General features: G+C 42.8%; 1 protein-coding gene across 4 annotated transcripts in view; it reads left to right on the forward strand.

The window, feature by feature from the left end:
- The window catches only part of EDA (ectodysplasin A), a 293,737-nt gene that overhangs the window by 265,542 nt on the left and 12,198 nt on the right, over window positions 1–15,997 (forward strand). The window contains exons 4-7 of one of the 4 annotated variants that reach the window (XM_040405086.1): window positions 11,876–12,064; window positions 12,152–12,186; window positions 12,526–12,577; window positions 15,340–15,470. In XM_040405086.1, the coding sequence (XP_040261020.1) occupies window positions 11,876–12,064; window positions 12,152–12,186; window positions 12,526–12,577; window positions 15,340–15,470 (407 nt within the window). The remainder of the gene's footprint in view (window positions 1–11,875; window positions 12,065–12,151; window positions 12,187–12,525; window positions 12,578–15,339; window positions 15,471–15,997) is intronic. The other 3 variants (XM_040405088.1, XM_040405089.1, XM_040405090.1) reach the window with 3 other exon arrangements.

The following is a 15,997-nucleotide window of genomic DNA, read 5'->3' on the forward strand; positions in this document are numbered from 1 at the left end:
CTAGATATAAATTGGACAAAAAACACTCTTATGCCAGTGGATGTCTTTGTCCTCTCTGGTGAGGGAACTTTGAGCAATTTGAATGTTTCTGATTCCTTTCAATACTTGGGTATGATTTTATCCCCTAAGATTAAAGATTTTCTTCAGCTTAATCTGATTCCATTGTTTTTTGTTTGTTTTTTAATTCTCTCTTTATTTAATTTTCCTTAATTTTTATGGACGGTACAAGGAAAAATATACTGGGACGCAGCTCAATCAGTGTCAAAAGAATAAAATAACAGGTCTGTGGTTCACAAGGGAATTTTTAGCGAATATGAACAAAAACATATGTCCTGGTACAAGACGTAACACAGTCAAGTGAAGTGAGTATCATCTGTCGGAGCCATCAATAACATAGTAATTTGAGGGAGGGTGGAGCGGATCCAGAGAGATCAGAAGGCGGGGGGCGAAGGGAAGAAGGGAGGAGAAAAGAGAGAAAGACACAGAAAGGAAAGAGGAAGGGAAAGTCATTAACTAGGCTTTCTGGTGTGTTCCCTACCTCATGTAGTAAGCAAGAGTCTGAATTCCTGGGTTTCTTGAAATGCCATCCAACTTGTCCAAGTATTGAGAAACTTGTTCTCATTGTTTGTTAATGAATCGGTTAAATTTTCCATCCTCATAACCTCCCGAATTTTGTCAATCCACATTGAGATTGTGGGAGCAGAAGTTTGTCTCCACGTACAGGGGATGCATGCCCTTGCAGCGTTAACCAGGTGTCACACCACTGATTTTTTTTGTAAGTCTGCCGGAGGAGAGGGGGGTAATTCACTGGGTACAGGTCAGAGAGAATGGAAGTGAAGTGTATTCCCAAAAAGAGATGATCTTGCCCACTTGAATTGAAAGCTATTCGCCAATTCCTTGGCCGTGTTGGTTGAAAGTGTGATGTTGAGTGCTTCCGCTTTCTAAAAGTTTATCTTAAAGTTCGACAGGTGTGCGTAGACTTTAAGGTCTTGTAATAACACGAGGATTGGTGAGAAAGAAAAGCAAATCGTCCGCGTAGGCTGCTACCTTGTGATTTTTACCTTAAATGTGTAAGCCTGATATGTCGGGGTTTGTCCTAATGTGGCCTAAGAGTGGTTCTAAGCATAGTATGAATACTAGGGGATAGAGGGGACACCCCTGTCGAGTCCAGTTGATAATTTAAAAACTTGTTGAGTGCTGACCATTCACCTTGACTACGGCTGTGGGGTTAGAATATAAGTTGTAAATACGGGCCATCATTGTCTTCCCCAGGCCTATGTGCTTCAATGTTTCGAACAGGAATGTCCAGTTTACTCTATCAAACACTTTATTAGCGACAGTAGAGAGCAGAAGCATGGTAAATTTGCTGATTCCATTGTTAACTAAACTGAGATTAAAAATTGGGATATGGCTTCGACTTCCCTTATCCAGGGCTGACAGAGTATCCCTGGTGAAGATGGTGATTTTTACCCCAACTCCTCGTCAACGTGAAGACAGGACAGCACCACTTGTTAATCGATTCCAATCAAAAACTGTCGGCGGTGCTCGCAGTGTCAGGCCCCGACCTATCTATAGCTTAAAAAAGACTTTGGTGTCGAAACGTTGCTATCTTTTTTGCTGTTAATAAACACAAGATTAGATTCAAGACTGGGAGTGCTGCTGTTTTTCATATCTTCTCTGTTTACCCCAACTCCTCTATATCCTTAGGAATTCACCCATATGGAAAGAGGATACATTTTTTTTAACTCAGCGAGAGAATCATTAATGATCTTTTTTTGGGGAAGAAAGCTGGTAAGGCTTAAATTGGAATATCTATACAAGCCCTTGGAGAAGGGAGGAATCTGGGCAATTGATTTATGTCCAACAGGAGTACAGTTAGGCTAAAAAGTTACTATCGAAGTCATGGTACACTATTAGAAGATGGCTGGGAATAAAAGGATCTCCCCAGTGTACTCCTTTCTGGCATAATTTCCAATTACAAGCCTTAGATAAATTAGCCGGGGAACAGTTTTGGCAAAAAAATGTTTTATATGTTACACAGGTAGTGAAGAATGGAGAGATACTTCCATTTTCGGTCCTGGTTCAGATATTTTGAGTTGCGTTCGGCACTATGTAGTGTTAAGGATAAATCACCTTTGGAGATATTTCTACTGTTCTAAATTATTTGTTAGGGGGTTAAGATTGCACAATTGTATAAATTACTACTTAAGGCACTATTTATTAAAACACAATCACCTGGACAAAGTGCTTGGGGAGTTGATTGCCCAAGGATTCAAGTAGAGAGTTGGGGAAATATATTTATCAATTTAAGTTTTAATATCTCACAATTCTAATCACGTTTTGGTACAATTTAATATTTTGCATAGATTGTATGTTACGCCCTTATGGCTTAACCACCTCAGCCCCCCCCCCCCCCCCCCCTTAGCTTAAACACCCTTAATGACCAGGCCACTTTTTACACTTCTGCACTACACTACTTTCACTGTTTATTGCTCGGTCATGCAACTTACCACCCAAATGAATTTTACCTCCTTTTCTTCTCACTAATAGAGCTTGCATTTGGTGGTATTTCATTGCTGCTGACATTTTTACTTTTTTTGTTAATCGAAATTTAACAAATTTTTTTTAAAAAAATGAAATTTTTCACTTTCAGTTGTAAAATTTTTTTAAAAAAACGTCATCTATATGTATATTTTTCTCTAAATTTATTGTTCTACATGTCTTTGATAAAAAAAAAAAAGTTTGGGTAAAAAAAAAAAAAAGGGTTTGGGTAAAAGTTATAGCGTTTACAAACTATGGTACAAAAATGTGAATTTCCGCTTTTTGAAGCAGCTCTGACTTTCTGAGCACCTGTCATGTTTCCTGAGGTTCTACAATGCCCAGACAGTAGAAAAACCCCACAAATGACCCCATTTCGGAAAGTAGACACCCTAAGGTATTCGCTGATGGGCATAGTGAGTTCATAGAACTTTTTATTTTTTGTCACAAGTTAGCGGAAAATGATGATTTTTATTTTTATTTTTTTCTTACAAAATCTCATATTCCACTAACTTGTGACAAAAAATAAAAACTTCCATGAACTCACTATGCCCATCACGAAATACCTGGGGGTGTCTTCTTTCTAAAATGGGGTCACTTGTGGGGTAGTTATACTGCCCTGGCATTTTAGGGGCCCGAATGCGTGAGAAGTAGTTTGAAATCAAAATCACAAGTGACCCCATTTTGGAAAGAAGACACCCCAAGGTATTTCGTGATGGGCATAGTGAGTTTATGGAAATTTTTATTTTTTGTCACAAGTTAGTGGAATATGAGACTTTGTAAGGAAAAAAAGAAATAAAAAAAATCATCATTTTCCGCTAACTTGTGACAAAAAAAAAAAAAGGAACTCGCAATGCCCCTCACGGAATACCTTGGGGTGTCTTCTTTCCAAAATGGGGTCACTTGTGGGGTAGTTATACTGCCCTGGCCTTTTAGGGGCCCTAATGTGTGAGAAGTAGTTGGAAATCAAAATCTGTAAAAAATGCCCTGTGAAATCTGAAAGGTGCTCTTTGGAATGTGGGCCCTTTTGCCCACCTAGGCTGCAAAAAAGTGTCACACATCTGGTATCGCCATACTCAGAAGAAGTAGGGCAATGTGTTTTGGGGTGTCTTTTTACATATACCCATGCTGGGTGAGAGAAATATCTTGGCAAAAGACAACTTTTCCAATTTTTTTTATACAAAGTTGGCATTTGACCAAGATATTTATCTCACCCAGCATGGGTATATGTAAAATGACACCCCAAAACACATTCCCCAACTTCTCCTGAGTACGATACCACATGTGTGACACTTTTTTGCAGCCTAGATGCGCAAAGGGGACCAAATTCCTTTTAGGAGGGCATTTTTAGACATTTGGATCCCAGACTTCTTCTCACGCTTTAGGGCCCCTAAAAAGCCAGGGCAGTATAAATACCCCACATGTGACCCCATTTTGGAAAGAAGACACCCCAAGGTATTCAATGAGGGGCATGGCGAGTTCATAGAAATTATTATTTTTTTGGCACAAGTTAGCGGAAATTGATATTTTTTTTTTTTTCTCACAAAGTCTCCCTTTCCGCTAACTTGGGACAAAAATTTCAATCTTTCATGGACTCAATATGCCCCTCACGGAATACCTTGGGGTGTCTTCTTTCCAAAATGGGGTCATTTGTGGGGTGTTTGTACTGCCCTGGCATTTTAGGGTCTCCGCAATCATTACATGTATGGCCAGCATTAGGAGTTTCTGCTATTCTCCTTATATTGAGCATACGGGTAATGAGATTTATTTTTTCCGTTCAGCCTCTGGGCTGAAAGAAAAAATGAACGGCACAGATTTCTTCATTCGCATCGATCAATGTGGATGGAAAAATCTCTGCCCAAAAAAAGAGGGGAATGGCGTCTGCCAGGACATAGGAGCTCCGCCCAACATCCAAACACGCTTAGCCTGTATGCCCTGGCAAACCAGATTTCTCCATTCACATCATATTTTTTTATATACAAAGTGTTTGCCAAAGTATATGAACACCGCCTCCCCCGCAGTTCATATGCCTCGGCAAACGTATCTTTTACTGCAGAGGAGAAATCTCGTCTTGCAGCGCCGCATACACCGACTTTTGTGTAATCTGACAGCAGCGCAATGCTTCTGTCAGAATGCACATCAGTGCTGCAGCTAGTCGATCGGTTGGTCCACCTGGAAGGTAAAAAAAAAGAAAAAGAAAAAACCAGGCCGCAACGCAATAAATTTATTAACTTTATAATAAAATTTGAAAGGAACATATAAACTTTATTTAACTTTTTGAACAGAACGTTAACTTTTTTGCTTACCGCTGATTTTTTATTTTTTTTTAACTTTATAGGACAAACCTCTCCTTCCCCATGGGACAATGTGCAAAGCGCAAATCGCCCAAAGATGTGGCGAAGTACATTATGCACTTTGTCCCAGATGAAAGGAGAGGTTTGCAGCAGCTGTGAGTGTAAGGGCCCTAATAGCCCTGTGTGCCTGTCCTGTGAGATGCAATCCCTATGCTAAGTGTACCTGTGTGTGGTACTTCCGGAAACACTCCCCTAAGCATAGGGTCTGGGCAGTCAGGACAGAAATAGCGGGTGTCACGCCTTATTCCACTCCTGCTACAAACACAACATCTTTTTCGGGGTGACTGTTGGGTTGAGGTACCAGCAACGACATTGGGGAAATGTCGCTCGTGTAGATGGCTCACTACACTGGTGGATGGGGCCACGGAACCTCCTGGATACAGGAGGTTCTCGATCTGTTCCTGAAATTTGAGGAAGGATCCTGTTCTCCCAGCCTTACTATAGAGAACAAAACTATTATATGCAGCCAATTGAATCAAATATACAGACACCTTCTTATACCAGCGTCTGGTGCGTCGGGAAACTAAATAGGGAGCCAACATCTGGTCATTGAAGTCCACCCCTCCCATGTGAAGGTTATAGTCATGGACTGAGAGGGGCTTTTCAATGACACTGGTTGCCCGTTCAATTTGTATTGTCGTGACTGCGTGAATGGAGGAGAGCATGTAAACGTCACGCTTGTCTCTCCATTTCACCGCGAGCAGTTCTTCGTTACACAAGGCAGCCCTCTCCCCCCTTGCAAGACGGGTGGTAACGAACCGTTGGGGAAGCCCCGGCGACTAGGTCGCGCGGTGCCACAGCAGCCAATCTGTTCTAGGAACAAATGCCTGAAGAGGGGCACACTTGTGTAAAAATTGTCCACATAAAGATGGTACCCCTTGCCAAATAAGGGTGACACCAAGTCCCAGACTGTCTTCCAACTGCTCCCCAGGTAGTCAGGGCAACCGACCGGCTCCAGGGTCTTATCTTTACCCTCATAGATCCAAAATTTGTGGGTATAGCCTGTGGCCCTTTCACAGAGCTTATACAATTTGACCCCCATACCGGGCGCGCTTGCTTGGGATGTATTGTTTGAAGCCAAGGCGTCCGGTAAAATGTATAAGGGACTCGTCTACGCAGATGTTTTGCTCAGGGGTATACAAATCTGCTAATTTGTTGTTGAAGTGGTCTATAAGGGGCCGAATTTTGTGGAGCCGGTCAAAAGCTGGGTGGCCTCTGGGACAGGAGGTGGTGTTGTCGCTAAAGTGCAGGAAACGCAGGATGGTCTCAAATCGTGTCCTGGACATAGCAGCAGAGAACATGGGCATGTGATGAATTGGGTTTGTGGACCAATATGACCGCAATTCATGCTTTTTGGTTAGACCCATGTTGAGGAGATGGCCCAGAAAAATTTTAATTTCGGAAACTTGGACTGGTTTCCTGCGGAAAGGCTGGGCATAAAAGCTTCCCGGGTTGGCGGCTATAAATTGAGTGGCATACCGATTTGTTTCTGCCACGACTAAGTCCAAGAGCTCCGCAGTCAAGAACAGCTCAAAAAATCCCAGTGCCGAACCGATCTGAGCTGTCTCAACCCGAACTCCAGACTGGGCGTTGAAAGGGGGAACTACAGGTGTGGCTGAAGTTGGGGACTGCCAATCAGGGTTTGCCTGCACCTCAGGGACTCTAGGGGCTCTACGGGACTGTCTGTGCGGGGCCTGCGACGGGGTAACTATTGCACGTGCCACCGTACCAGCTTCAACTGCCCTTCTGGTGCTCGCCACTTCACCATGTTGTACGGCACTGCTGGTACTAGGTCCAGGATGGGCTGCGCTGCTGGTGTATGCCTCACCACGTAATCCGACAGCGCCAGCCCCACTCTGCTGCCCTTGAAGCAAATTCTGCGCAACCTGTGGTCTAGCGACACGGGGCCGGGTACGCCTGGTGCTATCAGGGACCTCAACCTCCTCGTCTGAACTTTGGGTCAGACTGCCACTGCTTTCTACAGGTTCATATTCTGACCCGCTAGATTCATCAGATGAGGGTTCCCATTCCTCATCCGACTGGGTCAGAAGCCTGTAGGCCTCTTCAGAAGAATACCCCCTGTTTGACATTTGAACTACTAAATTTAGGGGTATTCCCTGAGACTACCCAAGAAAAAAAGCAAGCCTGTCTTACAAATGGGAGGCTAGCGAAGTACCGGAGACCGCTGCGATTGATAAAAAATATCAAAACTGATTTTTTTGATCGCCGCAGCGCTTGTAAAGTGATTGTGCAGTGATCAAAAAATATATAATTATTTTGTCACTGTGGCGGGGCGGGCGTGGGTGAACGCACGTGTGGGCGACTGATCAGGCCTGATCGGGCAAACACTGCGTTTTGGGTGGAGGGCGAGCTAAGGTGACACTAATACTATTATAGATCTGACTGTGATCAGTTTTGATCACTTGCAGATACTATAAAAGTACAAAAGCTGATTAGCTATACGCTAATCAGCGAATCAGTGACTGCGGTGCGGTGGGCTGGGCGCTAACCGACGCTAAACTACCTAACCAAGTGACCTAAACTATCCTAAAACCTAACAGTCAATACCAGTGGGAAAAAAAAGTTACCGTTTACACTGATCACTTTTTTCCCTTTCACTAGGTGATTGACAGGGGTGATCAAGGTATTAATTGGGGTGATGCGGGGTGATCTGGGGCTAAGTGTGGTGTTTGGTGGCTACTCACTGTGATGTGTGCTCCTCTGCTGGGACCAACCGAAGAAAAGGACCAGCAGAGGAGCACAGAAGCCATTTAACACCTTATATTTATAAATATAAGGTGTTAGATGGCTTCTGATTTGATTTTTTGAAAATCGCCAGCCTGCCAGCAACTATCATTGGCTGGCAGGCTGGTGATGAAATTGTTCTTTAACTTTTGCCGGCCCGCAATGCGCATGCGCGGGCCGGCTCAGACCGAAATCTCGCGTCTCGCGAGATGACGCACGGATGCGTCCAGGAGGAATGAATCGACCGCCGCCAGGACTCATCCGTGCGTTTGGCGGTCGGAAAGGAGTTAATAAATGCGGCTTAAGATAGTTCTAAGTGTCCACGGTGTGATTTACCTGGGGCTGATCACCTACATATGCTTTGGTCCTGCCCAGAACTTAAAGGGCTTCTGTCACCCCCCATTTTGCAATTTTCATTAGCAGACATTAGCTATTTGCTAATGTCAGCTGAGTGCAATCATACATGTCCTACCTTTTGTCTGTGGCTTATCTCTTGTGAAAATCATATTTTTAACATATGCAAATTTCTGCATCTGCCACTTCTAGACACTCCCCATCTCCTCTTGATAGACAGGGCCAGCGAGCGCTCTCCTCCTCCCGTTGGCCTCGTCTGCTGCTGAATTCCCGCGCCTGCACGTTCCTCGATTGGCGCAGGCGTACTGAGTGAAGGACGCGCGCTTGCCAGCTCCTTCCTCAGTGCACCTGCGCCGATTACGTCACACTACACCCAGAAGAGAAGACTGCCAATTATCGCTGATGCCGACAGTCTTCTCTTCCGGGTGTAGTGTGACGTAATCGGCGCAGGCGCACTGAGGAAGGAGCTGGCAAATGCGCGTCCTTCACTCAGTACACCTGCGCCGATCAAGGAACGTTACGGCGCAGGCGCGGGAATTTAGCAGCAGACGGGGCCAACGGGAGGAGGGGAGCGCTCGCTGGCCCTGTCTATCAAGAGGAGATGGGGCGTGTCTAGAAGCGGCAGATCCGGTGGCTACCAGCAAGTACACGCCCAACTTGCTGGTAGTGAAGATATTTGCATATGATAAAAGTATGATTTTTACAAGAAATAAGCCACAGACAAAGGTAGGACATGTATGATTGCACTCAGCTGACATTAGCAAATAGCTAATGTCGGCTAATGAAAATTGCACAATAGGGGGTGACAGAAGCCCTTTAAACAATACTGGTCTGCAGTTCATAACTTTGTTTTGGTGTCCGCCTTCAAAGCGGAATGGAGATTGAACGGAGCCAAACTGATGCATTCTGAGCGGATCCTTATCCATTCAGAATGCATTAAGGGCAAAACTGATCCGTTTTGGACCGCTTGTGAGAGCCCTGAACGCATCTCACAAACGGAAACCAAAACGCCAGTGTGAAAGTAGCCTAAAAATACCAGATTTTATTTAAATCAGGATCATAGAGGGCAGTGCGCAGAAAAAAATAGGCAAATGAAGACTTGCACTTTATATATTGTACTATCTGTATTAGTTCCTTTTTTAAACAGTAAATTCAATATTCTATGGAAAATTGTTAAAGGGGTTGTCAGAGTCAAACACAAATAAAATAACTTTAAAAGGCATGGGAGGGTATTAAAGTAATTTTAAAAAAATATTACCATTCCAAACCCAATCATTTCCAGCTACCCGCCTCCGCTGAGGCCAGTGTTTGACTGCAGTGATCACCTGTGGTATAGGTCACATCACTGCTGTAGTCTTGAAAACAAAGCTTGGGAGAGAAGATCTGGGCATCGGCACTGAAACAAACAGGGTTCAGGATTTATAACTTTGTTACATTGGTGACCCATGGTTGCCGCTGTCCCTCTTCAGGCGGGCACAGGTGCTGCTTCTTTACCTACCTGCTGCTTCTCCAGTGGCCCAAACCCACCAGCCCCTTTCTGCTTCCTTGCGGCAGGTCGGCCACTGTTCCCATCTGTGCCATGTCCTGCAGACTGCAACTTGGTGCACATGCACCCTAATTCAATAAAGCATACAGCTGGCCATCACGGGGTACTTAAGAACCTTCCCCTATGGGAGGGTGCCTGAACAATAGGTTATCTAGATTGCTAGTTCGTGCAGAGGTTGCTGCATCGGTGTCTGCCTGTGTACCAACTTCGGCTTGATTCCTGGATTCTGACTCTATCCTGCGTGACTTGACTTCTGTTTGATCTACTTATTGATCCTACACTGCCTGCCCTGACCTTGGACGGTTTACCTACATCACATACTCTGCCAGCCCTAACCTCGGCATGTCTCTGACTATCATTTTGCCTGACCCCCATTGTCAAATGTCGCCACACAGAGCGAAGTGAGGATTGGATTGCCAGACTAACGCCCTTAGGATTAGCCCAAAGTCAAATCTGTTGGTTGACACAATGGCTCCACACCACTACCGTAACATTTCATATCTTGCCATGCCTTTTACCATTGATTTTTTTTTTACCTCTGACAGTCACTTTAAATGGGGGTAATATTTCAGCTTTGGTGGGTAGTAGTGGTATTCTTACATGGGAAATGACGTCCTTGTTATACCTTGCTGTAATAAAATCAGTAATGAATACTTGGTTTTGCTCTCATTCACTAAGGCTGCAAAATTCAGAAGAATCTTTTAATATAATGCAAGAAAAATGTTTATGATGAGTTGGCCAAGGTGTCTCCATTAGGTACTAAAGGGTTTTTTCCAATCTGCATCAACATCCTTTAAAATTATTTTTGACGGCAGCTGTAATTTTTAAATGTATTTCTTTTACATTTATTGTTTTTCTATTCTGGGCGGTGGTCACTTGAACATGTTCACGCAGCTCTATTATTTCTTGTGATGATATGTCCATGATATATATGGGTTATAGGGGAGTGTCTACGTAATTAGCTGGGTGGGAAGGAGCTATAAGATCACTTTAAAAATGTAAAGTATAAGACTACACTTAAGTGTTTACAACAAAAAAATTATTTATAGGGTAAATAGTAATAGTGTAATATTTCAAAATGCTAAATATACACACGTCTGGTATAATAAAATGAATAATGACTTGTATTGTTCATTGTAAAAGTGTTCTACACTGCAACATAAAACTTAGTGAATGAAAATTTTTCATGTATGTGACTTTTCAGTAATGGGTTCTGAAGCCTCTAAAATGTCAACCCGAGAGCAGTTATGCAGGGAGAAAGCAGTACAGTACATGCCGCAAAGGTAGAGAACACTTTAGTAAATGCACACAGGTAGAGAATGGTACAGTACAGGCAGAGGACAGTACAGTACATGGAGCACAGGCAGAGGACAGTACAGTACATGGAGCAGAGGACAGTACAGTGAGCACAGGCAGAGGACAGTACAGTACATGGAGCACAGGCAGAGGACAGTACAGTACATGGAGCACAGGCAGAGGACAGTACAGTACATGGAGCACAGGCAGAGGACAGTACAGTACATGGAGCACAGGCGGAGGACAGTACAGTACATGGAGCACAGGCGGAGGACAGTACAGTACATGGAGCACAGGCAGAGGACAGTACAGTACATGGAGCACAGGCAGAGGACAGTACAGTACATGGAGCACAGGCAGAGGACAGTACAGTACATGGAGCACAGGCAGAGGACAGTACAGTACATGGAGCACAGGCAGAGGACAGTACAGTACATGGAGCACAGGCAGAGGACAGTACAGTACATGGAGCACAGTACAGTACATGGAGCACAGTACAGTACATGGAGCACAGTACAGTACATGGAGCACAGTACAGTACGTGCAGCAGAGGACAGTACAGTACGTGCAGCAGAGGACAGTACAGTACGTGCAGCAGAGGACAGTACAGTACGTGCAGCAGAGGACAGTACAGTACGTGCAGCAGAGGACAGTAGGTGCGGCACGGGCAGAGGGCAGGACAGTAGGTGCGGCAAAGAGCAGTACAGTAGGTGCGGCACGGGCAGAGGGCAGGACAGTACGGGCAGAGGGCAGTACAGTACATGCACCACGAGCAAAGAGCAGTGCAGTTCTATACTTATCTCAATTTGCTCTAGGCATGTCTAACATTTATTTCTGTGAATACCACACAAGTCATTATTGCATTTATTATGTTAATAATTATATTGTTACCCGTAGATGTATATTGTGACCCGTAGATGTATATTGAAATCTAAATAAAAGCACTTGAGAATATGGATACATTTTTGTTTCCTTAACAATAATTGTTCTGTCTATATTTTTCAATGCCTTCATAGCAGAATATATGTCTTTATATTTTTAGCAAAAAAAGTTGGGCCTCCAGGTCCATCAGGACCTCCTGGCCCTGCAGGTCCTCAAGGGCCGCCAGGACCTCCCGGACCACCTGGAATCCCAGGCATTCCAGGTATACCAGGATCAAATGCTATGGGCCCTCCTGGACCCCCTGGGCCCCCAGGACCTCAAGGACCACCTGGAAACCAAGGGCCTTCTGGTAAGTCAACATTATGACAGGATGTGTAGGTTTGTGCTGTGTTTATGATCAATCATTTCTCTTTTTTTTGTCATCTTCTTCCAACAGGATCTGGAGACAGGACCACTTCTAGAGATATACAGGTTAGGTACTTTGAAGCCTTTTAGGCCGTTCTTTGGTTACAGTTTATTTTAAAAAAAATCGGCATATAATGCTTCTTATTCTAATGTACATAAAGATTTACCTTCCTGAAATATACAATAGCTGTGAAAAAATATGTAGACCCATTTTTTAGGTGGTAACATGTAAATTTTTCTGTAGAAATAATTCACCCTCGGTCACAAAAGTAACATCATGGTGACATTTTCACTTACAAACAAAAGGGATTTTGTCTGCTAATTTTTTTTTTTTTATTGTACCTCAATGAGATATTTTTCTTGTATTTCTGAGCTTTACAATTATTTATTCTGGTTATTTTGCAGCCAGCTGCAGTTCACTTACATGGTCAAGACTCAGCAATACAAGTCAAAAATGGTAAGAAACCAATTATTCATATTCCAAGAAAGGTTCAGCTTTACAGAGAGTAAACTGCTACCCAACACATCTGTCAGGATTTATATCCAGAAGGACCAAAGAATTGGATATGTTGAAATATTCTTGTTTCCTTGGTGGCTTGTTGGGACACTTATTCATATTGAATGAAACAAGACAACATGTTTATGGTCAGGTCCACAGGCTACAGATGAAAACCTCTTTCACAACACAAGATACCAAAAATATGACACCAATATAATACCACCAATGTATGACAGTGTAATCAAGTACAGTATTTATTTTATGTTAAATTGATGAAAGTACATGCAAATAATGCCCAGTGCAATAGATCTTCAGATATGAAAGGATAAAAGGCCAAATAAAAATAACTGTTATTTGGCATGTCATACTGACAATGTCAGAAGTTTTTGCTGGTGGGCGTTTGCTGATACTCCCACAGTCGCTTAAATGATGTGATAGAAGTGCTCAGCTGAACGCTGTCTCTTGTCGCTAGTTAAACAGGCTCAAAGAAATTTTGTTGGGAAGATTTATGAAGCAGCCTTGATCTCCTCTATAGCTAAGCGGATACCTCTTAATAAATTAGGTGCATCTTTGGCCCTCTATGTGCCAGAAACTCAAAGCTATTCCAACTAAATGACTAACTACTTAAATTACTTGTGTAATTTATAGTAAATATAGTGGGCCCTTGAGGCTCTACCCCCTTCCACACCACTTTAGATAAATGGCGAAAATCTCAAAAAGTTGCACATCATTGAGCAGATATGGCATGCTCCTTAATTTCGACTTGCGTTTTAAAAGACTTCATACATCTCCCCCTGAGTCCAGCTTCATCTAGCATGGAGAAACAATGATCAGCTTCTGCTTATTCATATTAGTTATCTTGAGGCTGTTGGCACAGGACTTTCACCAATAAAAGCATTGTCAGTGTGACATGTCATCAAAAGTTGTTAAAGGGTAACGGTCCTATTTTTTATTTATTTGCTAGTTTATTAGAGCTAGGCATGTATACCTGAGTTAGTCTGTCAATAATTGTCAAAAGATCTGTAATTACCATATATATATATATATATATATATATACAGTACAGACCAAAAGTTTGGACACGCCTTCTCATTCAAAGAGTTTTCTTTATTTTCATGACTATGAAGGCATCAAAACTATGAATTAACACATGTGGAATTATATTCATAACAAACAAGTGTGAAACAACTGAAAATATGTCATATTCTAGGTTCTTCAAAGTAGCCACCTTTTGCTTTGATTACTGCTTTGCACACTCTTGGCATTCTCTTGATGAGCTTCAAGAGGTAGTCCCCTGAAATGGTCTTCCAACAGTCTTGAAGGAGTTCCCAGAGAGGCTTAGCACTTGTTGGCCTTTTTGCCTTCACTCTGCGGTCCAGCTCACCCCAAACCATCTCGATTGGGTTCAGGTCCGGTGACTGTGGAGGCCAGGTCATCTGGCGCAGCACCCAATCACTCTCCTTCATGGTCAAATAGCCCTTACTTTCAAAGTTTTCCCAATTTTTCGGCTGACTGACTGACCTTCATTTCTTAAAGTAATGATGGCCACTCGTTTTTCTTTACTTAGCTGCTTTTTTCTTGCCATAATACAAATTCTATCAGCTGTGTATCCACCTGACTTCTCCTCAACGCAACTGATGGTCCCAACCCCATTTATAAGGCAAGAAATCCCACTATTTCAGGGACTACCTCTTGAAGCTCATTAAGAGAATGCCAAGAGTGTGCAAAGCAGTAATCAAAGCAAAAGGTGGCTACTTTGAAGAACCTAGAATATGACATATTTTCACTTGTTTCACACTTTTTTGTTATGTATATAATTCCACATGTGTTAATTCATAGTTTTGATGCCTTCAGTGTGAATTCATAGTCATGAAAATAAAGAAAACTCTTTGAATGAGAAGGTGTGTCCAAACTTTTGGTCTGTACTGTACTGTGTGTGTGTGTGTGTATATATATATATATATATATATATATATATATATATATATATATTAATAAAAGCTTTCATTAATGTCCTCTGTCCCTTTCCACTGCTCCCTTAAAAGACAGTTGCTATGGCTTGTCTTCTCTGGCTAAGAAGACAGGAAGACGGAGGGGCGGTCCTTCACACTGCATGCCTGCATTAGGCTTCAGAGTGAGGAGGCGTGTCTCTCAGTAATCTAATCTGATTGGCTGGCCGGAAGCTGCTGGCTACAGCAAGTGTGTATGTGAAGTGAGGGAAAGCAGTTTTGGCCTCAGAGAACTGGCAGAGGCGCCATCTTGAGAAGGTCCCCATATTGTAAATGTTTAAACAGCCGTAACTAAGAGAAAAACTCAAGGAAATCAGTGGCATGTGAAGAAACTAAAGATTGCTTTTTGCATAATGCTGCTGCAGCAGTAACATATGCTAAAATAGATTTTTTGATGAAAACATGACAGTTACCCTTGAAGACATTGCGCTTCAAGAAACAAACTGCATAAGACACAAATATTTTAGCACCATAGAAAACCTCAATCATCGCAACAAACACAGAAAAAATATCCTCTCTAAAGTTCTAAGCAAATATGATATTGTGGCTTTGCTGTAACTACTAATTAAATAGGCTGCTGTGCCTCGAGAAGTGTAGGGACAGTGTATTATAGTTTTTTAGGTTCTATCTGTAATGTTTATTAATGAACAGTATGCTGATGCATTGTTAGTACTGACATGTACTGAGTGACTACCATTCTCTCACACTGAGATCTTTCAGGTGGAATTCTCCATGACTGGTCCCGGATTACCATTAACCAGAAGGTGTTCAGGCTGCACACACGGAGTGGAGAACTGGAGGTGCTTGTGGATGGTACCTACCTCATCTATAGTCAGGTAGAAGTGAGTACGGTCTTGGACCTAGCTCCTGTTTCATCACTTTACAGTAAAATGATGCCTGGATTTTTTTTATTTTACAACAAGCATTACTGAACCATATACTGCTCACATTAAATGGTAAATCCAATCATTATTTTTAAAAAAAAGCAAATGTAAAATGTAATGCAGTTGATCAGAGACTGACAGAGTATAAACTGCTAGTGGTGCTCGGTCAATGATCATACAACCAAGGTGTTACACCCTTTATTTTGGGTTCTGCAGCAGGGTATATGTTGAGGCAGGGTCACATTAATACTGGGTGTCCTCTCCTCGTCCTGCAATACAACTTGTCACTCTGGCATGGTAACGGTCATATAGATGCTGGATATCCTCCTGTGGTACAGTATGTCATTCCAAGCACTTTCAACTTGGACTCAATGAGGGAGAGATCTAGCAATCAAACCCTGCTGGAACCCTGAAGAGCAAGTTGTGTAGTGTGGACGTAATCTTGTTGGACACCACCGTGACTTGGTTGTGTGATCATGGACCAA

The sequence above is a fragment of the Bufo bufo genome, chromosome 8 (genome assembly GCF_905171765.1).
Source record: "Bufo bufo chromosome 8, aBufBuf1.1, whole genome shotgun sequence".
NCBI lineage: Eukaryota > Metazoa > Chordata > Amphibia > Anura > Bufonidae > Bufo > Bufo bufo.